The sequence below is a fragment of the Microtus oregoni genome, unplaced genomic scaffold (genome assembly GCF_018167655.1).
Source record: "Microtus oregoni isolate MIOR12 unplaced genomic scaffold, Mior012 000028F_ref0000031, whole genome shotgun sequence".
NCBI classification, from domain to species: Eukaryota; Metazoa; Chordata; class Mammalia; order Rodentia; family Cricetidae; genus Microtus; species Microtus oregoni.
In genome coordinates this window covers 3,049,129-3,075,400 of record NW_024543087.1, presented here as the reverse complement: position 1 = coordinate 3,075,400, position 26,272 = coordinate 3,049,129, and the positions used below count along the sequence as shown (strand labels likewise).

General features: G+C 49.8%; 1 protein-coding gene across 1 annotated transcript in view; it reads right to left on the bottom strand.

The window, feature by feature from the left end:
• The window catches only part of Ulk4 (unc-51 like kinase 4), a 303,260-nt gene extending 277,425 nt beyond the window's left edge, over nucleotides 1-25,835 (bottom strand). Inside the window, exons 1-13 of the mRNA XM_041677287.1 lie at nucleotides 25,757-25,835; nucleotides 22,135-22,459; nucleotides 18,906-19,005; nucleotides 18,347-18,486; nucleotides 15,454-15,616; nucleotides 14,135-14,236; nucleotides 13,405-13,488; nucleotides 12,334-12,409; nucleotides 10,794-10,886; nucleotides 8,520-8,635; nucleotides 8,336-8,405; nucleotides 3,237-3,330; nucleotides 724-828 (exon numbers count right to left, since the gene is read on the bottom strand). Coding sequence (XP_041533221.1) covers nucleotides 724-828; nucleotides 3,237-3,330; nucleotides 8,336-8,405; nucleotides 8,520-8,635; nucleotides 10,794-10,886; nucleotides 12,334-12,409; nucleotides 13,405-13,488; nucleotides 14,135-14,236; nucleotides 15,454-15,616; nucleotides 18,347-18,486; nucleotides 18,906-19,005; nucleotides 22,135-22,272 — 1,281 coding nt within the window. The 5' untranslated portion in view covers nucleotides 22,273-22,459; nucleotides 25,757-25,835. The remainder of the gene's footprint in view (nucleotides 1-723; nucleotides 829-3,236; nucleotides 3,331-8,335; nucleotides 8,406-8,519; nucleotides 8,636-10,793; nucleotides 10,887-12,333; nucleotides 12,410-13,404; nucleotides 13,489-14,134; nucleotides 14,237-15,453; nucleotides 15,617-18,346; nucleotides 18,487-18,905; nucleotides 19,006-22,134; nucleotides 22,460-25,756) is intronic.
• Nucleotides 25,836-26,272: the final 437 nt, after the last annotated feature.

Sequence of the window (26,272 nt, the reverse complement as noted above, 5' to 3'; positions counted from 1 at the left end):
TTTCCCAGAAACCTTAAGGAAGGAAGTAAAGAAACTCAGGCTGTGGGATCCCAGGATGCTCTAGAACACATTACCCATCATGCCTAGCAGAATCTGGGCTCTCTGGCAGACTCTGAGTCATGGAAAGAGTCCATTCTGGGAGCTGGTCATATAAGAAAAAGGCCGGGTGTCCACATGTTCCACATGAGAGCAGGGGAAATCGCCACAAATTAATGTGGAAAGACATTTAAAAAAAAAGCTGCAAGAATAAAACAGAGCGGGTGGGGGTAGAGGATGAGGATGGGGCTGGAACCCTGTCAGCCTCAACAACACACTGTGGACACAGGAGCAGGGTGCACACCAGGAGCTGGGACCTGTGTGGCCTGCCCGCCCTTCCCAGCCAGTGAGCCCTGCTCAGCAGCCAGTGAGCCCTGCTCAGCCACACTCTGGAGACCTGAGCATCCAGTGGGGCTCACTTTGTAAACACAGCTGGACTGAGAGCTGCGGGCTGGGGTCCGGGGGTCAGTGGCCCTCCTCGGCATGTGACAGGTATGACCAGCAGAGCGGGAGCAAGTGAAGGCAGAGCAGAGAGCCACCGCGTGTACACGGGGCACACGGGACAAGCAGACAAGGGACATGCAAGTGAAGAGACAGCAGAGGGATGCAGACTGTCGTCATGGTGAGGTGGAGAATGCTCTGACCTCCCCCCCCCCCCGCCCCCAAGTTCGCACCCTCTCTGCACACCTTGGGGTTGTCGATAATTGGAGTGGTCACAAGATCCGAGTCCGTGTAAATCAGCTCCCTCATTTGGAACTCCAGGGCCCCCTGGCTCAGCTGCCCACGGGTCACCTGGAACAAGGGCAAAAGTCACACCTGCATTAATAATGGAGATTGACAGGCCAGACGCCGAGAAGGACGCCTGTGTCAAAGGACTTCAAGTGACATGGAGACAACATCAGCCTAGCTTTTTGTCACACAAATCCTGAACTCTGTGTGTTGTTCCCATTTTACACATGAAAAAGTCGGAAATCAACTGGTCAGTCACACCAATAGTTCTCACCACTGACTGGTGAGTCACACCAGCAGTTCTCACCACTGACTAGTCAGTCACACCAACAGTTCTCACCACTGACTGGTCAGTCACACCAACAGTTCTCACCACTGACTGGTGAGTCACACCAACAGTTCTCACCACTGACTGGTCAGTCACACCAACAGTTCTCACCACTGACTGGTCAGTCACACCAACAGTTCTCACCACTGACTGGTCAGTCACACCAACAGTTCTCACCACTGACTGGTGAGTCGCACCAACAGTTCTCACCACTGACTGGTCAGTCACACCAGCGGTTCTCACCACTGACTGGTGAGTCACACCAACAGTTCTCACCACTGACTGGTCAGTCACACCAACGGTTCTCACCACTGACTGGTCAGTCACACCAACAGTTCTCACCACTGACTGGTCAGTCACACCAACAGTTCTCACCACTGACTGGTCAGTCACACCAACAGTTCTCACCACTGACTGGTCAGTCACACCAACGGTTCTCACCACTGACTGGTCAGTCACACCAGCGGTTCTCACCACTGACTGGTGAGTCACACCAACAGTTCTCACCACTGACTGGTGAGTCACACCAGCAGTTCTCACCACTGACTGGTCAGTCACACCAACGGTTCTCACCACTGACTGGTGAGTCACACCAGCGGTTCTCACCACTGACTGGTGAGTCACACCAGCGGTTCTCACCACTGACTGGTGAGTCACACCAGCGGTTCTCACCACTGACTGGTCAGTCACACCAGCGGTTCTCACCACTGACTGGTGAGTCACACCAGCGGTTCTCACCACTGACCAGTCAGAACTGCATGGCAAACCTCCTGAACTGTGAGGTGAAGGCAACTTCACACTGTCTGGGGTTTGGCTTAGTTTGTTTCTTATGATTGGTTCTGCCCATCCTTTTTTATCCACAAAACACACAGCTACTTCTGTCCTACTGAATATTCATGAAATTAAATTATAATGACTTAAAAGTTCTGGCTAAAATTCTACCTTGCTCCTAAAGAATTAAACACCAATATGTATATATCTTGAATTGTGTCTGTGGGGGCATGCATGCACAGGCACGTACAGGCACACACCACACGCACACACATGTGCACGCACACGTACAAACAATAATAAAGCAATTAATGACTATATGCTCTGTGATATATGATATTCACATGACGTGTCCGAAACAGGCAGACTTAGGACGATCCGTGGAGCAGGAGTGTGATGGAGGAAGGTCATTGGTTAAATAAAAAGAAACTGCTTGGCCCTCATTGATTAGAAGATAGGTGGGAGGAGTAAACATAACAGAACGCTGAGGAAGAGGAAGTGAGCTCAGACTCGACAGCTCTCCTCTTGGGAGCAGACGCCTCAGAGAGATGCCGTGCTCAGCTCTCCCGGGCAGACGCACGCGATGAAGCAAGCCGCCAGGTTAGACATGCTGAACCTTTCCCGATCTGTAGTAATATGAGCGGCGGGGCTGCATCCCCAGCACCCCGACAGCCTGGCTAGCTTATGCTCCGAAATAACAACACACAAAATGTATTCATTTAAACACTGCTTGGCCCTTTAGCTCTAGCCCTTACAGGCTAATTCTCACATCCCGATCAACCCATCTCTAATAATCTGTGAGCTCCGGTCTTACCGGGAAAGGTTCAGCATGTCTAACCTGGCAGCTTGCTTCATCGCCTGCGTCTGCCCGGGAGAGCGGAGCACGGCATCTCTCTGAGGCGTCTGCTCCGGAGAGGAGAGCTGTGGAGTCTGAGCTCACTTCCTCTTCCTCCCAGTGTTCTGTTATGTTTACTCCTCCCACCTATCTTCTAATCAATAAGGGCCAAGTAGTTTCTTTTTATTTAACCAATGACCTTCCTCCATCAGGAGTGGGTGAAGTGGAGGAGACGGAGGCCGACAGCAAACAGCTACGGGGCTTCTTTGTAGGACGGTAGTAAAGTTCTCAAATGGAGTGTGGTAAGGTTCACGCAATCTGTGACTCCAGGAAAAGTCTATCAAACGCCCACTCTAAACAAGTGAACTGCATTCCATATCAGTTATACCTCAAAATAAACACTGCTGAAAACAGCCCTGAAGCAACTACCAGGGGCTTGGCCATGGTCAATGTCATCATCATGGTAGGGTTCACGCAGCAACTTATAATTATGTTTATGAGCTTCTGTAATGGTCCATAAATCCCAGGGCTGCTCACCTTGGACAAAGGAGAGGTCTGTGGCGAGCTGGCAGCCTCACCCTCTCCAGGACTTAACTCCACCATGGCACTAGTCCTTGGAGTGGGCCGTGAGCTGGAAAACAGGACAGCTTCCCATCAGTGGGCTGCAGACGTGATTCCCTCCCCTCCCTCTCTCCTAGCGGGGCAATGGTATGAAGGTGGCAGGATTCCATACCTCTCACACAGGCACTCGGCACATAAGAAGCGGGAGGCCTAATTTGTGTTTAATGACTCTATAATTTTTGTAGCTGCTTCTTTTGACAAGCGTTATTATGTGTGGGCCACGTGCCACTCACTTGTGTGAGGTCCCGGGGCAATTCTGCACGGCTGGTTCTCTCACACAGCCAGCTGAGCACCCCACCAGCCCTCTAACTGCCCTGCAGGTAACTTTCTGGGTCGCCAGCTACTTGTTTCTAGATTGCATGCACATACGGTCTTTTCTCTTTGCAATATTTGCTGCATGCTTAATGCTTCACCAGCATCTACTGACCATATTTAACAATGACATGTATGTGCATGTGCACACACATGTCTCCCCTTCACGGGCAGGGTCCACTTACATAACCTCCTCAAACCCCGAGGATCACATCTCCTCCACCTACTGCTTACTAAGTCACTAAGTGAGTTTCTAACAGAAAACATGCCAGGGGTTGCACACGGCTCTAAAAGAGCAGATTTAAAGTACCTAAAATATAAATAAATTTAATGTACTTTACACTCAAATATGCACAAAACAAATAAATTTCAGTATACTATTATAGCTTAAATATAATAAAACTCCTCCTGCATAAGGCTTTCTTTTCCTTTTCTGACACCGAGGATTGAGCCTCAGACTTTGTGCATCCTAAGCAAGTGCTCTGCCAGCAAGACAGAGACCTGTGCACCAAAAAATCTTAAATCCCTTGAATGCTAGTGTTTTTCATATGCTGGCCCCTAATCATGTAAAGGTAAATTGGGCTATTGCTGTTGTTGATTTTTTCAATGTTTATAAATATTGCTGTGCCTCACATAAAATATATTTCAAGAAAGACACAACACCCAGGCTGTGGTGTGACTCACTGGGAGAGCGCTTGCTTAGCACGTGTGGTACCCAGCATGGATGGAAGGAGAGCAATGGGAAGAGAGGATAGGAGGTGATGGGGAAGTGTCATATATCAATCTGTTGATTTCATTGGTTAAGCAATAAAGAAACTGCTTGGCCCTCATAGGTTAAAACATAGGTGGGTGGAGAAAACAGAACAGAATGCTGGAAGAAAGAAGCTGAGTCAGTGGGTCGCCATGATTCTTTCACTCCAGGCAGATGCAGGTTAAAATCATTCCTGGTAAGCCAGCTCGTGGGCTACACAGATTATTAGAAATGGGCTAGTCCAGGTGCGAGAGTTAGCCAAGAAAAGGCTAGATATAATGGGCCAAGCGGTGTTTAAAAGAATATAGTTTCCGTGTAATTATTTCGGGTAAAGCTAGCCGTGCGGGTGGCCGGGTGCCGGGGACGCAGCCCTCTGCTCCTAATACAACAGAGTGGCGCCCAGACGTGATGGGCTAAATCCACTTAAAAACCTAAAAGGCTTAAAAATAAGGGAGAGAGAGTTTAACACACATTTTTGCTGTTTGTTGGTGGCGTGCTGTAGAGAGATTTCCTGATTCGGCAACAGCAGCATAAAAAACGCTGTGTCATTTTAAAGCGTGGCTTCCTAGGACTGTGCCGCCAGTGCAAACTCTGTCTTTAAAGCATTTCAATGGCTTTTATGGGACTGGATATTTGTGTTCCCACTTGGGATCAGAAGGAGAGTGCTCTGAGACTGTGCCTATGGCTCAGCACTCCCCGCCTGTACCTGGGCAGAAGGCAGAATCAGGCTTAGGCAGGCGGAAGACGTGTTTTCAGACTGCGCAGTGCTCTGCGTGTCAGATTTGGCTGTAACTTGGATGAAAAGAATTTCTGGGCTGCATGCTCAGTCTCAGAATTAAAGTGCTGAGTGCCGCTCCTACCCGGCGACCCCAGAGCTAGCACAAAATGGTACGTCCTCCATTTTGAAATTTTCCTGACTCAGCAGCAGGAAAAAACTGGCTGTTTTAAAATGCCGGCTTTCTGGGCTGTGCCGCCATTGCGATCTCTGTCTGGCTCCTATGGGAGACAGAGCTTTTGAATAGAGCATTTGGAGTAATGTGCTACGGCTTGCTTGATGGTAATGTGGACTGCTGTGTGCCTGGAACTGTGTATGGCTCAGGGGCACCAAATGGCTCTGAGGCAGGAGAGGCTTAGCTCCACCGTGCTGAACTGTGCTGGTCTCAGGCAGGAACTACCGTAATTACTGTAATAATGGCACAGTTAAGGTTTCCACTGGGCAGGACACAGACGTTACCGTATTACCTGTACATGGTGCAACTTAAGTTTTTAAGAACTGCTTAACATTTTAAGAAATGCTCCTGGAAGCCGGGCGATGGTGGCGCACGCCTTTAATCCCAGCACTCGGGAGGCAGAGGCAGGCGGATCTCTGTGAGTTCGAAGCCAGCCTGGTCTACAAGAGCTAGTTCCAGGACAGGAACCAAAAACTACGGAGAAACCCTGTCTCGAAAAACCAAAAAAAAAAAAAAAAAAAAAAAAAAAGAAATGCTCCTGGATAGTAAAAAAATTGCAGATTCATAATAAAACAGATTCAGACATAAAAGACCACAGTGTTGGATGAGTGTACATAGGCTTGAGAGAGAGAAGAAAAGACTATAAAGAATAAAGTTAATGTCTTAAAAAAAAGGGTAAAGTCTTTAAAGAGACAGAGTACAGATAGTTAAGAGATTAAAAGAAATAAAGAAAATAAGCCACGTAAAAATGGAAAATTCACAGGGAGTCTGGATTATTTACATTATGTTTTCTTTAAAATTTTTGACTGTGAAGGAGCTAAGTACAGAGAGACATTTCATTATATGGGCTGCCAAGTGGAACCAAATGGATATCATGAGGGTATGACTTCAGAATTTGGGTCTAAGGATATGATGCTTTGGAAAGGGTCTTCTTTTGTTTTCACAGAGGACCAGACCCTGTGGATTGCATCTATCCCGATATGGTATGATAGACCACGACCTCCCGAAAAGTTCCTGTGAACACCCTCAAAAAATTACTTCACTCAACTGCCAACTGAGATAAACCTGGCACACAGGTTACACCCTAAATGATCTGATTAACAGCACCCCCATTCAGCAGGAAGCAGTTTGGAGAGAAAAAACTGCGCCCATGTTCCCAAAATATTTTTTATAAATGTTCTTTTACATTTAAAGGGGGAAATGATATAGGTATGAATAATTTACATAGGTATGGATTTTAAGGTCAATTTTGTTATATGTATATGTATTTCTGATATTGATTAAGGTATTGTGATTGTGTAGTTCATTTAAAAATGTACTGTATAATTAAGAAATATAGGTTGTTAATGGATAATCATCGATAATAGTAAAGCTTGTAGTCATGTTAGTTAGATTTTCTAGATATATAGAGATACATTTCAGTTAGATAGACATTCTTCATATCTTTCAAAGACTGCAGAATATGGCATTTAATGTTTTAATAACTTAGGACTTTTCATCACAATGAGACACAACTGCTCCTGGCAGCACCAATCTACTTCAAGAAGAAGATGGGCATCGAAGAGGATCCTTATGGAGCTTGATAGCCATTTGGGCAAGAAACTGTTCTTGCCTGGACTGTTGCATAAACTGGACAAAGAGAACCCGCAGAGAGAGGACTGCTGAACTTGCCTAAAGGTGAGATGATCTTTCGGGGTTCCTGACTCATGAAAGAGTCTGAGAGACATTCTGCAGGACACAGCAGAAAGTGACTGAATTGTCTTTGGAATTTCCTGCTTGATGAAAATGTCTGCTGGATACTATGGGCCTGAAGGCTGAAGATGGATGCCCCAATGGTACAAAAGAACTTTGGGTGACTGTCTAGGCAGCGAGATGTCTCTGTCATTTCTAGAGTTTTCTTATTTCTTGTTTACTTAGGTAGTATTATATCCTTCTGGAGTCTTTGATGGAGGTGAAGAATGAATAGATAGTTATAGTTTTCCTTAGTTATGATAAAAGATAAAATAGATATAAATATTGTAACTGTAATTCTTGCTTGATAACTGTTTTGCTATATGTAATTTTGCTATGTTAAAGTTAAAGCCTTCCTTTTTTTGTTTAAACAGAAAAAGGGGAAGTGATGGGGGAGTATCATATATCAATCTGTTGATTTCATTGGTTAAGCAATAAAGAAACTGCTTGGCCCTCATAGGTTAAAACATAGGTGGGTGGAGAAAACAGAACAGAATGCTGGGAGAAAGAAGCTGAGTCAGTGGGTCACCATGATTCTCCCACTCCAGGCAGACGCAGGTTAAAATCATTCCTGGTAAGCCAGCTCGTGGGCTACACAGATTATAAGAAATGGGCTAATCCAGGTGCGAGAGTTAGCCGAGAAAAGGCTAGATATAATGGGCCAAGCGGTGTTTAAACGAATATAGTTTCCGTGTAGTTATTTCAGGTAAAGCTAGCCGTGCGGCTGGCCGGGTGCCGGGGACGCAGCCCTCTGCTCCTAATACAACAAGGAGGAAAGGAAGGAGGACAGAGGAGACTCAAAGAAGGAGAAATACAACCTGTCCTTCTTATAAAACCTTATCCAAATAAAAGGGCTGAACTTCTGAAGCGTTAAATTCATTTTATCAGAAGACAAAGTTCTGAGAGAAGATTTTAATATTTACAAATACAAAATATAAGCAGCTTTTTAAAATTATGTGTATATGTGCATCTATGCACATGAGTGCAGTGCCCAGGAAGGCCAGAAGAGGGCATCTGATCCCCTGGAGCTGGAGTTACAGACTGTTGTGAGTCCTGGGAACTGAACTTGAATCCCCTAGAAGAGCACTCTTAACCAGTGATTCAGCTCTCCAGCCCTCAAACAAGCAATTTTTAAAATACATACAAAACCTAGATCCCACTGAGCAGTAGCTCACTGTGGCAGGAAGGTGGCAGTGGTACAAACAGGCCCTCGGTCTCTAACAGTCTGCCCAAGAGACGGCACGTGTCTTCTCAAGGCTGGGTTTACATACCTGAGGAGGAATATGGATTCATTCAGCTGGCCCCCTGTGGTACTCTTGGGCCTCAGCTCAGTCGCGTTGTCTGTGACAGAAGGGACGGGCGTCACCATGAGCAGAGCATAATACAGAGTCATGAAAAGAAACAGATGCAGAGGCTGGGGCTCCACAGCCGCCAGCCGCTAGAACCAAGCCTTACCTAGCCGGAAAGACTGGCTGAGCCGATGAGCTCCCTCCTGTCCTTTCTGCCCGTTCTGAGGGCTCTGCGAAAGCTCCCTGGAATCATGCGGCCCAGAACATTCCGTGATGTTTCTACTGTTTGACAGGAGAAATAAACACAAACTCACTTCAGACTCCCTGTGGTTTTGCAAATAGCATAGAAGAAGTTAGACCATAACTGCACCGTGTGTGTGTGTGTGTGTGTGTGTGTGTGTCTGATCCTACAAAGTCACAGAACTGGGCAAGCACAGAGAGCCCTTTCCAGACATAAGGCATCTAGACCTAGAGCCCTAAAAACCCTTTCTCAGACAACTAGTCAGCAGCGGACAAACAGACACCAGAGCCTGGAGCACCACAAGAACCAGCACTAGGTTTCCCTTCCTGCCTCTTGGTCTGGGGTCAAAGCCAACAAGCCATGCCTAACTGTGAGAGGAGCTGTTCTGTGGATGTCCCAAGGAATGAAGTGAGGGGTTGCTGAGGCCAAGGAGGGCAGAGAACCCCCCTCATTTGCTGAAGTTTCTTTTGTCCCTATTCATTCTGCTGCCGGGTGACCCGGGAACCACCACTCGGGACAGCAGTCACTACTGGCCCCTGCCTGACGGTCTGAAAGAGGAAGCCTTTGACAGACAACAGGACTCTGGGAACACTAGGCACTCCCCCACACGCCATTTCTCCCTGCCCTTCCACCATTCCAAAGGCATCCAGCAAGACACACAAACTTCCACATCCCAAGGGCCAGAATATCAGGTTGGCTCCAAGTTTAAAGACCAGCTCCCCTAATCTCTCACAGCAACTGCAGGACAGGCGAGTACGACCACCTCATCCCACTTGGCTTTCTTTCAGACTCAAAGATGGTGGCTCCAGGAGCCCCGAGCCAGTGTCGTCAAACCAAACAAAGACTGAGTGCTCAGACCAAAACCTGAGGAAGGAGGCCGGCTTCCCTCACTGCCAACACGTGTGTGCCGTTGGAAGCCCTCACAAGGACAGTACAGCAGAAAAATAAACAAAAACGGCACACAGGGCCGAAGAGGGAGAAATGCCGTCCACAGCAGTGAATGGGCACACTTGGTTTCTTCCTTATTTAGAACATAGAGGAGGCCACCAATGGAGGAGTCTTAAGTCAGTCACAACCAACAGCCTTTCACAGCGTCTAAAGGGTGTGTGTGTGTGTGTGTGTGTGTGTGTGTGTTGTCCAGAATTTATACCCTAAAGTTGCAGGGGGGGGGGAGACCGGGACAGCACAGCAGGGGTGTTCTCACTCCCTCTCCCCCTTCCCGCCTCATCCCTCCTCTCCCCCCAGCGCTCTCTCTCTCTCTCTCTCTCTCTCTCTCTCTCTCTCTCTCTCTCTCACACACACACACACACACACACACTTTGGAGATGAAGAAATAAAGGACAGAAGTGTCCTGACTTGTTGACACCACCTGGCAAGGCCCGGAGCCCAGCTTGCCGACAGCACCTCTGTTTCTCTAAGTCATGCCCACCCGGAAGGTGGAGCTGCAGCCCAGAGCAGAGGCTGTTGGAGAACATGCGGTTGCAGCACACTGGGTCAGAACAGAGGCCGGTGGGGAGCATGTGGTTGCAGCACACTGGGTCAGGCACTCACGATGAACAAACTCCAGCTTCTCCACACAGTGTGCAAATGGGCAAGGGAGGGGGATCGGCCAGCATCAGGGAGCAAAGGGAGGTGTGGGGTGGGGTCAGGGCAGGGGGTGGGGTCAGCCCTGAGAGGTTTTATGATAACAATGGCATGCCTGGGCAGGCACACTAGATGGCTGTGGCCATGCGTGAACCACATCCTCACAGCTTTCAATCTCCTAACTTCAGGGTCACTTGAGAGCACAGCCATGAGGGCTGGCAGGGAAGTCAAGTTCATCACAGAGCCTCTACCCTCAGGCTGACAACTTCTGTCACTTCCCGTCCCCATCACAGGACCATGGGGGACAAACACTAGTGAGTCACACACTGACTCTGCAGTTTCCACACAGCAGTAACCACGCCGCCTCTACCCACACTTCATGACCCCCTCATGGGACGGCACACTATCATTCTCAGAAGGGAGGCACTGGGTGCACCAAGCAAACCAGACTGTGACTGCCACATTAGACCCCTGATTGGAGAAAAAAATAGCAGAGAAAATGAACAAAATGGGAGCTAAACCATCACGACTGAGCCTGTCCTGTTGAGCCCTTAATTAAACAAACGATGGTGCCATCGACCATCGGCAGAGTGGCGCCGAGGCAGGGCACACTACCTGAAGCTGCAGTCCTCGGAGGCCAAGTCGGCGTCCTCTCTCTGCAGGGCATCCTTCCAGAAGGCGTGCTGCAGGATTCCCTCCCACGACAACCTTTAGGAAACAGGGGGCACAGTCCTGATCCACAGTGTGGCCTCATAGCCCCCCTCACCAATGTCGCCTCTGGAGCTGCCTTATGCCGCTCTTTAAATAGGAAATTAATCCACCTAATGGTCATAGAACAAAACTGAGAATTTGGAGTTTCCAGTTCAGAACTCTTAGAATCCACCAAGCCTAATACAAAAGGTCTTGGGTTTTCCAACCACTGTAGGAAGAGACTCTACCAGCAATTTGAAATTTTAAAGTAAATCACTAATTATCAAAATACAGTTCTGTCCTCCGTTATCTTACTACATGAGCAAGCTTGTTTTAGCTGGTTGTGTAGTTGGGATGTGAGCTATTCCCCTGGAATCAGTGTGCGCACCGTTCCCTGCCACTGGTTGTTCAGGGGTGCTGGGGAGCCTTCGGGAGGAGGGGCCCGGCTGGGAGGAAGAGGGCCAAGGGGGTTGGTGGACAGGCCTAGACATTCCATACCCTGCTCCCATTCCTTGTCCACTCTCTGCTTCCTGGCGGGGGACACAATGTGACCAGCTGCCTCACGCTCTGGCTGCTCTTCCTGCGCCACCATGAAAGCCTCTGTCCCTTCCTCAACTGCAAGCCCAAATCAAGCTTTCTCCTTTACTTGCTTTTCCAGGCGTCTATCACTGTGGCAGACAGCTTCTCTATGGAGCTGAATCCCACTACTGTCTTGTGTGCGCACACACTGCTGCACGGGAGGGAGCCGAGCCCACGACTGTCCAAGTGTGCACTGCACGGGAGGGAGCCAAGCCCACGACTGTCCAAGTGTGCACTGCACAGGAGGGAGCCGAGCCCACGACTGTCCAAGTGTGCACTGCACGGGAGGGAGCTGAGCCCACGACTGTCCAAGTGTGCACTGCACGGGAGGGAGCTGAGCCAGCGACTGTCCAAGTGTGCACTGCACAGGAGGGAGCTGAGCCCACGACTGTCCAAGTGTGCACTGCACGGGAGGGAGCTGAGCCAGCGACTGTCCAAGTGTGCACTGCACGGGAGGGAGCTGAGCCCACGACTGTCCAAGTGTGCACTGCACAGGAGGGAGCTGAGCCCACGACTGTCCAAGTGTGCACTGCACAGGAGGGAGCTGAGCCCACGACACTCCATGTGTGCACACTGCAGAGAGCTCAGTGGAAGGACACCCCCTCCAACATCCAAAGAACAGTGAAGAGTAAGGGGAGCCTAGGGAGGACGCAGAGGAGCAGGAGGTGGAGGGAGAGAGCGAAGGAAGTGCAGGTTGTATTCATCTGTGATCACAGTGCAGGAGGCTGGGGAGAAACCAACCTGAGCCAGACATGGAAACCCTCATCTCAAAAAAAAAAAAAAAAGGAAAAAAGAGGGGGCAGCAGGGAGGGACTGGGGGAAGCTCTGTTGATCCCCACGTAAAGGAGAATGGGCCTCCACTTCTCACCACACAGTGTGCCCGCACCTTTTCTGAGGATCCTTCTGCAGGAGTCCACTCAGCAGATTAACAAAATCTGAAGAAACTTTGGGGAAGGACGAGTCTGTGAACAGATGATTTTTCTGAAATGAGAAGGCGGTGAGAGGGGCCCATGGACACCCACCTTATGTATTGTCCGTCAGCAGCATCTAAAGCCTTCAGACTGTTTAACAGATGGCACCGAACCGACAAACCACGGGACCGCCCGCAAGTCACAGAGGACCACAGTGCAGAGCAGACACAGATCTTTGACCCGGATCTGCCCTGGTTGGCTGGACCTGACTCTCGGAAACACTCCTAACTCTGCCAGCTTTCCCTCTATTCCCTGTGACTCTGATCCTGGAAACCCCTCCTTTCTCTGGAAAATTTTCAGCAGGGAAATAGCGATAATGAGTACTGTAACGTGCTATCCCCATTCTGAGGACCTCATGGGTGGGCACACACTGTGGCTGGGCACTCTTTCATCAGCCATTAATACACACGGAATACAGGCACTGTAGCCACAGTCTGAGGACAAGTTCTGTGCCATGAGCCTCCAGCTGTTTGGAAGAACTTGTACTCACCAATAGGAGAACTGAGAAATGCCCCATTTTTTTCCTACTGAGAAGCAACCCTAAAATAATCACACAGGGCAGGAACATGCACATGTATGCATGCACACACACACATGCACAGACACCTTTAAATCTTTACACAAACTTCTTGTGCTAATTTGTGTTTTTAAATGAGGGAAGCTGTTAGTACACCTTTCAGTATCGAAAACAGAGAGGAAGCTGGGCTGTGGTGACGCAGGCCTTTAATCCCAACACTCAGGAGGCACAGGCAGGTAGATCTCTGTGAGTTCGAGGCCAGCCTGGTGTACAAGAGCTAGCTCCAGGACAGGCTCCAAAGCTACAGAGAAACCCTGTCTCAGAAAGAAAGAAAGAAAAACAAACGAAAACAGAGAAGGAAAACTGTGCTGATTTGAAGCAGCTGTCACATATAGCTTCAATGGCTGCAATTGGTGGACACAGCCTGGGAGAAGGTGGGCTTCAGGTCACGAGAAGATGGCTCACCTACCCTTTGGGACCGGCGGCAACGGGTCTTCAAACAGGATCTTCTCAACTAATTCTGACATGGTTTCTGAGAAGAACGGGGGTTTGCCTGAAATCAAAAGAACTTGCAGAATCATTTTGCCGTTCACAGTAATCCTGACCTTAACTACAGGAACTCAACAGGGAATTTACACCATCGTAAATCCAAGATTTGCATGATTTGTGGGGAAAGGCAATGCCTGGCTAGTACACCAGGTTATGTACTTCATCCTTCTCAAATGCAAAATTAACTTCCTAAGTCAATGTTCAAGTTCCCACAGGGTTAGCACCATGACCGAGGGTCTTGCCAACCCCCAAAACAGCGGAATCACAGGGTTAGCACTGTGCTCGAGGGTCATGCAAACCCCCAACACAGCAGAATCACAGGGTTAGCACCATGACCGAGGGTCGTGCAAACCCCCAACACAGTGGAATCACCAGCTCACAAGCCACAGTCAGACTTTCGACTGCATTTCTCCTGTAGTCAGGCACACTTCAACGCTGCAGATAACTACGAAGAATCACTCCATGTCAGGCTGCTCAAGAGTCTCCCTGAGTCTAATGTCAAGCAATTATGTTGAAATTGTTTACACAAACATTGTCTAAGGCAGTTTTGTGATACCTGCTAGGTCAGACCCTTACGAACAACACACTAAACTCATAGTTTCTTCTTGGTTTTAGCATAGTTTTGATTTTATAACGAACCAAACACAAACCTGAGAACATTTCATAAAGCAGACAGCCCAAAGACCAGAGGTCACTGGTGATGGAAAAGTCGGTTCCCTTTATGATTTCTGGTGCGGCATATATTGGAGAGCCTGAAAACCAAAGACAAGAAAGAAGGGCTCAGTTAGCCATCCGGATTACTTCCTGCACAGAGAACCACTGAGATGGAAAGACACAAGGAATGTAGCACGCACCATTAGGGTAGAACTGCTGAGAGCCGGTGAGATGACCTGAGTTCAGTCCCCAGACCCACACAACAGAAGAGAACAGACTCCTTCAAGGTGCCCGCTGACCTCCATTTACTGTGGCACAAACATGTCCACATATCCACCTGTGTGTGTGGTGTCTGGTGTATGCGTTTGGTGCATTTGTATGTCTGTGTGTGCTGTGTGTGTGGTGTGTGTGAGTATCTGTGTGTATGTTTGTGTTTATATGTGGTGTGTATGTATATGTGGTATGTGTGTATGTGTGTGTGGTGTGTAATGTATATGTGTGTGATATGTGTGTCTATGTGTGTGGTGTGTGTGAGTGTCTCTGTGTGTGTCTCTGTGTGTTTGTGGTGTGTGTCTGTATATCTGTGTGTGTTTATATGTGGTGTAGCGTGTATGTGGTATGTGTGTGTGTGGTATATATGCAGGTTCATGAGCATTGAATGCAAGCAGAAGCAAGATGTTGACTTGGCATTTGGTGAGCTCCTCAGTCACTTTTCTCATTTTTGAGGGAGGGTCCCTCACTGAACCTGGAAGTTACTGGTTTGATCAGACTGTCTGCTCAGCCAGTCCCAGGATCCTCCTGTCTCCGCTCCCCTGGACTGGGATTACAGATATGTGCAGCCACAGCTGGCTCTTTTCACATGGATTTTCGGGGACTAAACTCAGGTCCTCCTGATTATCCAGCAAGCACTTTGCTCCTGAGCTACCCCAGCCACAAGCACAGTAACCCTGATGTCGCTGGCACCATCTCACCGTACAACCCTCCTGCTAAGAACATGCCCTGGAAGACCAGCCTGGACTGCAAAGATCAGCCCTCGACAGGGCTGAGCCTACACTGGGGTGTGCCAGGCACGTTCTGAGAGCTGACTGACCCGGCCCTGCTCTGGCAGGTGTGACAAGATGCCCACATTGTCCAAGACCTTACTACTGACACCGTCAGGGCCGCAGGGACACCAAGCCAAGGATGAAGCCACTGTCTCTGTCCAGAATTCCCTGCTGTGTTTCTCAACACATGTGTGAGTGGTGAAGTGGAAGGCCCACGCTGTCTCCTGAGCACGTGGCTGCGGTTATGACATCTGTGTGCCCGGCCCTCTCACCTCTGACTCGGTTTCTCGTGCTTTTCCTCAGTGTGTTTTCCACACTGTCACCACCTCCTTCTTCTGCCGCCACCAAGGCAAAGAACTCCTCCAGACTCTCTCCTTCCACCTTGGCCAGGCAGAAATTGCTGAACTTCAGTGTTCCAGGCCCTTCCAAGAGTATCTAGGAAGGGGGGAAAACATCAGGGTCTTCAGAGAGAGCTTTTGAGGGACCACTCCTGACAGCGCCCAGGGCATTGCAGCCTTCTTGCCTTGTCGTGGCTCAGAAAAATGCTGACATGCTATGCTTTCAAAATGATCCTGAGAGGGCTGGAGAGATGGCTCAGCGGTTAAGAGCACTGGCTGCTCTTCCAATGGTCCTGAGTTCAATTCCCAGCAACCATATGGTGGCTCACAACCATTTGTAATGAGATTTGGCGCCCTCTTCTGGCGTGTGGGCATACATGGAGGCAGAATGTATACATAACAAATAAATCTTTAAAAAAAAAAGTGCTCCTGAGAGCTGTGGCTTAAATAAAACTGAGCACTGCCCCCCAAGAAAACCCAGCCAACATGGCATTCTAGTAACAGTAGAATCAAAGCTGACACCAGACAGCCACCAGGGAGCCTTGGGCTATGGGAAAGTTAAGAACAGACAGGTGGCTTCATGCAGATAAAAGATAAAGATGGCCGGTACTCTGTGCCCTCTTGCTCTAGGCCCACAAAGTCAGACAGCTGTGAATCAGAGTAACTGGGAGGGGTTTTCTGCTATGCACAGGTGAGGTAAGGCAACCACACACCATTTGATGTGCAAGCCTGGTGCATTGTGAGATGTGGGTATTGGACAGGGCTCAAGGCCAATCCCCAAGAACACACAAAGTGAGTGAGGGTCTGGAGACCCACCTGCCTGTGTCATTTGCTCAAGAAAGGACATGTAGCATGGGGTTTTAAGCTGAGGGAACACAGCTAGGGCGGGCCTACAGACTTGGGCTCGGGTCACCTCCTACCCACTGCCTGACCCTAGGGTTATGGCAGCCCCTGGAATTCTGTTTCTCATGCACAAGCAGAGAAGGCAGGGCTCTGCTTTTTCAGCTCTGGGGGACTCATGGAAGACTCGCAGATAAAGAGCTGGAACTAACTAGAGTTGGCCACCGCCCTGTGTGACCAGAAGTTGGCTGAGAATTGTTGAACCAGCCCAGGAAGCTGCATCATTTCCAGCTGCATCATTGAAAATGCTGCTGGACGACAGCAATGGGGCTGCTGACCCTCTGGTGAGAGCGGTTCAAAATCGGCCCTAAGTCCCGGACACTAAAGCTCCTAAACATGTCAGGTGGCCCACCACAGTGGCCTCTAAGTTTACCATCAGCGTCCCCAGGAGACCTGTTCAGACACAGACTGCCATCAACACGTCCTAACTCCACAGCTCCAAAGTTGTTCAAAACAGCACTCACTGGTAACACACAGGCTAAGGGTGGGCCAGTGTTTCAATAAAACTTTATTGGCATAAACAGGAACCCTGCCCAACTCTTTCCAAGTCCTGGTTTTCTAGAGTAGTTCACACGACAGACCCTCCTGCGAAGTTCTGCAGTAAACACCACAGAGCTCTGAATAAACCACAGCCTCGGCCCAAAGCCCACGATCCGCACCTGCTTGCACACAGTGGGGAATAAAGATGTTTTTTAAAGTAAGTAAAAACTGTGTGAGTTTTTGGAGGGTGGTGGGGTTGTTTTAGGCTGTTTTGTTTGTTTGTTTTGAGACAGGGTCTCAATCTATTACCCAGGCTGTTCTGGAACTCACTACATACATCAGGTTAGCCTTAAACTTATGACAATTCTCCTGCCTCGACCCTCAAGTGCTAGGCCGGCAGGTGTGCACCATCACGCTCCGCTCTGAGTGGTATACTTTGATGTTGTTGTTTCACTTTGTTTTGTTTTGTTTTTTGAGAGAGGGTTTCTCTGTGTAGTCCTGGCTGCTGTGGAACTCGCTCTGTAGACCAGGCTGGCCTCGAACTCACGGAGATCCGCCTGCCTCTGCCTCCCGAGTGCTGGGATTAAAGGTGTGCTCCACCACAAGAAGACAGGTGGTATTTCTTACCATGTGGATGTTCTATAAAATTCAAACTTCAAAGTCTATGAATGACACCCACACATTTGCATATTGCCCCGGCTGCTTCCTGCACTGCAATGACAGCTGAGTGGCTGCAGACCTGGGTAGATTTGTGGATATTTCAAACAAGAACTAGTATGTGCTTTGCAAGATCTCCTTGTAAAAAAGAAGAATTTTCCTTTCAGTCTCTGCTGTTTTGGTTCCCACCCTTCCCTTTTAGTTTCTTCTTCATACACAAATGGCTGACAAAGCAAAGCCACAAACCGGACAGGCAGCTTTCACTTTGCTACACAAGGGACAAGAAACACTCAGGCCAGTGATGTGTGCAGCCCCTAAGCATGCGGCTTACGCAACAGCGCTGGGTGCCCCTGACTTAACATGCTGCAAACATCACAGAGAGGAAAGCCACAGAGTGAGGAGGAGACCTGGGCAAGGTCACACATGGCTTCCAGAGTCAGCTGAGCAGGCTCACTGCTCTCGAGGACAAACACATAGGTGTCTGCCCATGGAAAACATAGCCCTATCCATGCGGTCAGGAATAGTGCAGAGTCAAGAGGCCACTGTCAAACCGAGGGTGTGGCCAGAACTGGCGTAAGCGGGATTTAAGGGCTAGGAGGTACTGGGCCCGTTACTCACAACACACAAAGCGAGAAGTGAAAAATCAGAGACCTCTGCAGCAAAGGAGGACTCTGTCCCCAAAGCTACGTAAATAGGCAATATACCTAGATACCATAGGTTTCCTTCATTTTACTGAGAAGGCCCTTGGAACTGAGGCATGAGGCATTAGAAAGTCAAACTCAGAAGTTACCTTCCCAGGAGTAAGGTCACAAAAGAGGATGCCAAGCCTGTGGAGATGGTGCAGCCCCATGACCAGATCCACCCCAAACTCTCTCACGACATCTTCTGGGAGGTTCTCGTCCTGAGCAATTAGAGTTTCTAAAGAACCACCTATGGGAAATGAGCTCGGATCAGCCACACCGCCATCCATCACGGCCGCCCTCGGCCCTCCATCAAGACCACCCTCCGCCATGGCCGCCCTCCGTCATGGCCGCCCTCGGCCATGGCCGCCCTCCATCAAGACCACCCTCCGCCATGGCCGCCCTCCGCCATGGCCGCCCTCCGCCATGGCCGCCCTCCGCCATGGCTGCCCTCCGCCATGGCCGCCCTCCATCAAGACCACCCTCCGCCATGGCCGCCCTCCGTCATGGCCGCCCTCCACCATGGCCGCCCTCCGTCATGGCCGCCCTCCGCCATGGCCGCCCTCCGTCATGGCCGCCCTCCACCATGGCCGCCCTCCGTCATGGCCGCCCTCTGTCATGGCCGCCCTCTGTCATGGCCGCCCTCAGCCAGCATTCTCACGCGCCCACCTGTGCACAGCTCCACCACCATCCAGAGATGATTGCTGGTCTCGTACCATTCATGGAAAGTCACAATGTTCTTGTGTTTGATTTCGTGGGTGAGACGGACCTATAGAAACACACAGTATTCACTTGGCATCTAGGTGGAAAAGCAGACCAAGAATGGGGTTTATCTGCAGCCATCAGAGGTGCTGCCTCTCGAGGGCGGCCACAGGGACAGGCTAATGACCTGCCACCTTAGGAATCATCACAAGCATGCCAGTGGAAACTGCAAAGAACCTATTTACAGTAAGTGGGTAAAAGTAACAGCAAAATAGCCAGGGCTGCAGGAGGGCCAGTGTTCCGTGACGCTGTAATGACGTTAGGTCCCAATACGTCCAGTGGAGTTTGAAAACATCATCATCTGAAGACAAACTTACAGTGTTTACCGCACCCACAAACCGGGCTCAGCCCCACCAGCCCTAAGCACACTCAGGCACGACGTCTACTTTACAATAAACTGCATCATAGCTCACGTACACACATGGGTGTTCTGTAGACATGAGGAACAAGAAAAGAAGCAAAGTCTAAAATGTGCCCCGGACATCCCCTCCTGCCCATGACTGCACGGCCGATGAGAGCTGTGGATCTCACCTCTGCCTGGCCATCCAGGGCAGACTACCAGACCCACCTGCCTCAGCTCTCTGCGCTCACCACCTCTCTACACAGCCTATCCCTCCAGTGCTGCTCTGAGTCGCTGCCACAGGCTCCTGGTGGCTGACCTGACATCCACTTCACCTATGTTCAGAGTAGGAGAAGCCGTGGATGGCCCAAGGCAACCCCGTGCCTAGCCGGGAAACATTTCTTCCTCACCTCCGACAGACAGCAGCAGTATGTTACTAAAAATCACTGGCCCAGGCGGGCTGTGGTAGCGCACATCTTTATTTCCAGCACTCAGGAGGGAGAATCAGGTGGAGCTCTGTGAGTTCAAGGCCAGCCTGGACTACAGAGCGAGTCCCAGGACAGTCAGGGCTGTTCACCACTGGCTGAGATTTCCTAGGAAACTTCCAGAGGATTTTATTCAGGATGCCAATCCCAAGCAGACCCCTCCCCCACCCCTAGCAAACTGCTAGGGCAGGCGACGGTGAAGGACCACGTTATTTCAAGTTTCCACCCTAGCCTCAGATGCTCACCCAGACACCACCCCTCCCTCTGGTCCTTCCTTACGCAGCAGGCTGCACGAGCAGGAGCTACCTTCTCCTCCCATCTTGAACACCCCAGCTCTAAAGCTGGTCTCCACTGAAGCCTTGCCTTGAAGGCCACTGGTCTCCTCTCCACCCCAAGTCTTACGCCATCAGCTGCACAGCTGAGTTCTCTCTTCGCCCTACATCTCTTTCCCTGACACCCCAGGCCCGGCTGTCACAGTCATCGGTTCTAGAAGCTGTCTCCACCGCCACTAGGCAGGCACTGCGGTGCCTCAGCTGTACCAATGTGCAAAGTGAATCTTCTCCCAGCAAGTCAGTTAACAGAAGCAGGGCGGAACATAGAATACAGTTCCAAAAAACCCAGGGGCTGTAGTCGGAGGCCTCAGGAAGAGGGGGGAAGCCACTCAGAGTGTGGTTAGCCCGCTGCCTCTCCACGCTCCTCAGCTGTCTTCTGCTCCCCCAGCTGGGTCTACATCCATCCCTTTATATGCTCTTCACGTTGTCATGAGGAACCCAGACCCCCTCCATCTTCCCTCACTTTGACCTAGCATCGATAAGTACAGTAATGTTTAGCTTTACATCTCTGTTCCAAATGTGCTTCTAGACTGGACTGAAACCCCCAGTCTTCCTTACAACCCACTGTATAGATAATGGGCTTCCGGAAATAAATGTTAGCCCTGCCCTTTTCTTGGGCTTTGTTCCCCTCTCAGTAACCAGCTTCTGGCCAAATGCCCAACAAAATCATTGCTTCTCTTCCAATTCTTATGTCCTATTAATATCCAAAACATTAGCTCTGCTTCACAAAGGGACCTAGGCTCTCTGTTTACACAACACTAAAACCCATGAGATAATCTGTATTGTAAGGAGGGAGTGTCTGCAGGCAGGGGGGAAAGGGCCTGGGAGGCTGTGCACAGGCTTCTAGAATACCGACTGCCTTCTTTACCTGAGTGGACACTACCGAGCAAAACTAACCTACATGGACAAAACCAAGAGCCATGGGCTATGAACTGCCTGTTCTGTCACCACAGGCAGAGAACCAGGAACTAAGAGTGTAATCTGTGCTCTGTTACACAGCCAGCAATCTGGGAAGCCGGAGCGGGTATTACCAAGCCCTTTCTTGTCCTTCTGGTCAGGTGGTCTCACCTTCTGGCCTCTTCCCCCCACACCCTGTGTGTGCAGCAGCAGACAAAGCACAGCCAGCAGGCCTGTGTTCCTTCTCAGTCTCCGTTTTGGATGGTGTCCAGGTTTACAGTTAACGCAGAACAACGGGTGGGCAGAGTGAGCAGATTCCTTCCCCCAGAATGAAGTCTAACTGTGTTCCTATAATGGGGAATACACACTGGGCCAGCAAAAGGGCTCAGTGGGCAAAGGTGCTTGCCACCAAACCTGAAGACAGGAGTTCAATCCCTGGACCCACAACCCAAAAGTTTGTCTCTGACCTTGGCAGGAATGCTGTCTATGAAAGGGGGTTGCATGCTGGAGTGTGTGAATGGAGGACAGAGGAGTTAGTCATTTCCTTCCACCTTGGAGGTCCCAGGGACGGAGCTCAGGTTCATCACCTACCCATCTCGCCAGCCCTCAGATACCAACTCTTAAAATAAATGTATATTACATATCTCTTTGCACCAGAACCAAAAAAGCTGGCAACAGCCTACACTCGCTCATCCCTTAAGACTGATGGCACCAGACAGAGATGGGGCCCTCATTCCAGTATGAAAATGTTGGATGTGGATACAGCATGCCCAGTAGCTTCTGCAATCTATCTATCTATCTACCTACCTACCTACCCACCCACCCACCCACCCATCCATCCATCCATTCATCTATCTATCTATCCATCTACCTACCTACCTGAGTGCTAGGGACGGGATCGAGGGCCTCACACATGGTAGGCAAGCATCCTACATCATCCCTTATTATTTGAGACTACACAGCCCAGTCTAGCCTTGACCTCTTAACCCTCTTTGCCACCTCCAGACTATTGGGAATGCACGCTCGCTCACGTCACCTGGCATTCTGGTGCCGCCAGGCAGGTAGACACACCCAGGACCTACCCAGTTGGTTATTTCGGGCCGTTTGCACTTTTCAGTACAAAGAATGGCCACGAAATTGATTGTCCCCTTCCGACGTCCCTTATACACAACGGTCTTGCTTCCTCTGCCAATCTCCTCATACAGGATGAAGTTTTCCATGTCTGGGTAGGTTTCTCAGCTATGGCAATGCAGCATCTCTAGCTCCCGGAAGGTTAACAGAAGTGATGGTGACAAACACAAGCACCAGAGTCGGCCAAGGAACACGGAAACGTTGCCACCAATTCAGACGCCACCGCCAGTGCGGGAGGAAAGTCGCTGTGATTTGGGTTGTCTGACTGTTTTGTTCCTAAAAAAAAAAAAAAAAGAAAAAAACCCAAAATGTATTTATTTTTGTTTTATGTGTAGGGTGCTTTGCCTGCATTTGTGTGTATGTCACATGCGTTCTTGCTGTCCTATGAGGTCCAAGGGGGGCATCAGATCCCTGTAACTGAAGTTACAGATGATTGGGAACCAGAGTTAGCTCTTGGAATCACACCCAGGTCTTCCGGAAGAGCAGTCAGTGTTCTCAACCACTGAACCAGATCTCCGGTTTCTCCCCGACCCCTTTTTATTTTCCAGACAGGGTTTCCTATGCAGCCCTGTGTCTCAGGGTTGCTATTGCTATGGGGAAACACCATTGCTACAGAGTATCTGTTTAACTGTGCAAAGACGTGTTGTTGTTTTACTTTGCCTGCCTAAGGCACCTAATTGATCTAATAAAAAGCTGAATGGCCAATAGCAAGGGAGGAAGTACAGATGGGACTTCCAGGAAGGGAGAGTAAGCAGGAGGAGGAATTTAGGCTGGGGGAACTTTAGAGTCTGGGGAATGCCTACAATTGCCTGCCCAAGGACACCTACAATTGCCTGTCTACAGCCTGATCTTATGGACGCAGTTTCTCAATAAAGGTTCTTTCATCTCCCGCGACTCTAGTCAGTGTTAAGTTGACATAAAACTAGCCAGCACACATATGGATCCTTATTTTTCATCCTGTACAAGGTCAACCCTAAAACAGATCAAATACATTACTATATGAGCGGAAGCAGCAGCCGCTGGCAAAGTGCAGGGAGAGCCTTCTACGGGACAAGCAGAGGGAAGGACATCTGGAAAGAACTCAAGCTCCGGTAGAACCACGTGAACTAACATATGACGGCAGCTGAAAACCTTCCTCGTGAAAAGCATCCCGTCAGAGTGAAGGCAGCTTACCAGGACGGCCTTTGCAACCAATACATATCATATGAGATCAACAGAGTTCACAGAAGAAGAAAGGCAGATGGTTGATAAACAGACGGAAAGAGTTCAGCACCATCAGCCATCAGGGAAATGCAAATTCAAACAACACTGAGATTCATCCCAGTCTGAAGAGCTTCCACCAGGCTACATGGTAAGGGAGGAGATTGCAAAGAGGGAGTCTTGAGCAGAGAATGTCAGGCAAGAAAAAAAACGTTCTGGTTTGGGGGGGTGCACACCTTTAACCCCAACACTCAAGAGGCAGAGGCAGGTGGATCTCTGCATTCCAGGCCAGCCTGGTCTACAAAGCAAGTTCCAGAACAGCCAGAGCTACACAGAAAAATCCTGTCTCGAAAAACAAAACAGAAGGAGAAGGGGAGGAAGGAGAGGAGGGGGAAGAAGAAGAGAGAAGGGAGAAAGGAAAGAGGAGGAGGGGGAGGAGGAGAGGAAGAAAAAAAACAGAGAAGTAGTTAGTTAGTTAGTTAGTTAGTTCTAGTCTATGAAGTGTTGGGCAAAGAGTCACTGATAGGCAGACAAGGGCCAAGCTCTTGTTTTTCACAGAAAACCAGTGTAGTCAAAGGACATCATTATGGAGGATTCTCAAAAAACAGACAGATCCACCTATGGAACAGCCATTTTACTCCTATGAGAACATATACACATGCACATGCGAGAACACATACATGCACGCACACTTGCACACACTAAGGAGGCTCAGGAAGCACACATAGGGTACTCTGCATCTCTGTTTACCGCAGCCCTGCTATCAATAACCAAAATGTAGAATCAACCTAGACGCCCATGGATGGATGAATGGATGAAGAAAATGTGTTCTACTAGCAGTAAGGAAGAATGAAATGACATCATCCTCAGAAAGATGAATTGTTTTCGCAGAGCCAGGGAGACCAACACCTGCATGCTTTCTCTCCTGGGTGGAATCTAGCTGCGAACATATACAGCCTTGTGTATAACCTATATTTAAACAAATACGATGTATAGGACATGGGAGTAGAGGGGCACAATAGGGAAGAAAGAGTGGCCGAGGGCAAGGAGAGGTGGGGGCAAAGGGGAGTGAGAGGCAAGAAAGACACGATAACTCATACTTTCTCTCACATGCAGAAACCAGATTTCAATGTAAATGCTGTGAAGGCACAAGGGGCCCCGTGAGGAGGAGAAGGAGGAGCAAGAGGATAAGCAGGAGAGGGTAGTGAGGGGCAAATGTAGGCAAAACACAATGATATATGGACAGGAAATGTCATGATGAAGCCCACCACACTGCACTATCACTTAAAATAGAATTTAAAAAAATACCACGGAGGGCTGAGAAGATGGCTGAACTGGTAAGTGCTTATTGTGCAAGTTTGGGGGCTTAAGTTCAAATCCTCACACACCCGCATAGAAACACAGAGTGAATGCTGGAGCGAGTAATCTCAGCGTTGTTGGGGCAGAGACAGAAGGATCTGAGAGCTTACTGGCAGGCTAGTCCAGTCTCAACAGCCAGTTTCTGGTTAGGGAGAGACCTAACCAAGGCAAAAGGGCAGACAGAGACGAAAGAAGACACCTGACACACTGCTCTGCCTGCACACACAGGCACATGCACCAGTATGCTCACATGCATGCACCATATGTGTGAGCATGCATGCACACAGGTAGCCATGTCAAAACCGTATCAATGGACTGGAGATAGGGCTCATCTGCAAAGAGTACATACTGCTCCTGCAGATGACCTGAGTTCTGTGCCCAGTTCCCACACTGGGTGGCTCACAACTGCCTGGAACTCCAGTTCCAAGCGATCCAATACCAATTTCTGGCTTCCACAGACACTCAGCATATACATGTGCACATACATACATACATACATACATGATAGATAGACGGACCTGACAAGCCTCTGAGTTTGGAGCTCTTTAACTTTATTCTGCTGACCCAACTGACCCTTCCTGAGACTAAAAGCTGCAGGCAGGGCAGGCAAGGCTCAGCAAGTGCTCCTCACATCTTTTGAGACTGATCCTGTGGGCTGGAATCCCCTTTCTCCCACCACCTGCCCGACATGCCCCAGCAAGCCTGAAGCATGGAGTGAGCATTTTCCAACGCAACCACGCACATTAGGCTGGGAGCTCAGGATCACCACCACCAGAGTACACCATGGACATCAACCGAGCTGGAGGCTCACGACCATCACGACCAGCTTGGATCCCAGGCGATGAAATGCACTGGGTTGAAGGAGGCGGCGACCGAACGTCCCACCTCAGGAGCAGGCAAGCACGAGCGCCCCTGCTCCCCCTATCCCTGACCCGGAGGAAGTGGTCAAGCTTCTGCCGAGGATGAGGAGGATCAAGGGTGTAACGAGGGATGGAGCCTCTGCTACCCACCCACCTGTGCGATGGTGGAGACCCGCGTCCCACGCCCTCTGCCTCTCCACAATGCGGCCGCAGCCTGGACAGGGAGAACAGAGGCACCCAGCAACCTGACCAACTTCCCTGGACGCGTGGATGCGGCCTCTGCATCACCATAGCAACCTGCGAGACGCGGGAAAAGGAGCGGGGCCTTGATTGGCTGATCACTACCTACGCAGGACACGGAAGTGAGCGGCTTTGCGCGCACATCCCGCTACACTAAGGACTTCACGTCCCCTATGGAATCATCTCGCTAGCCTGAGGGGAGATTGGCAGCTGTAAAGAGAAGAGACTCGTGAGCAGCTCTCAGATCTGAGCGCCGAGCATCCCTCCGTGTTTGTACACCACCATCCCATCTCCATGACAACACGCAGACGACCGCAAGAGACCCGTATGCCAAGTGGCCTAGAGCTTCCGGTCCTATGAGTTGGGGCCGGAAGTAAGCATTCTCGGACACACCTTCCCCCCAACCCTAGAGCCGGAGTATCCTATCTAG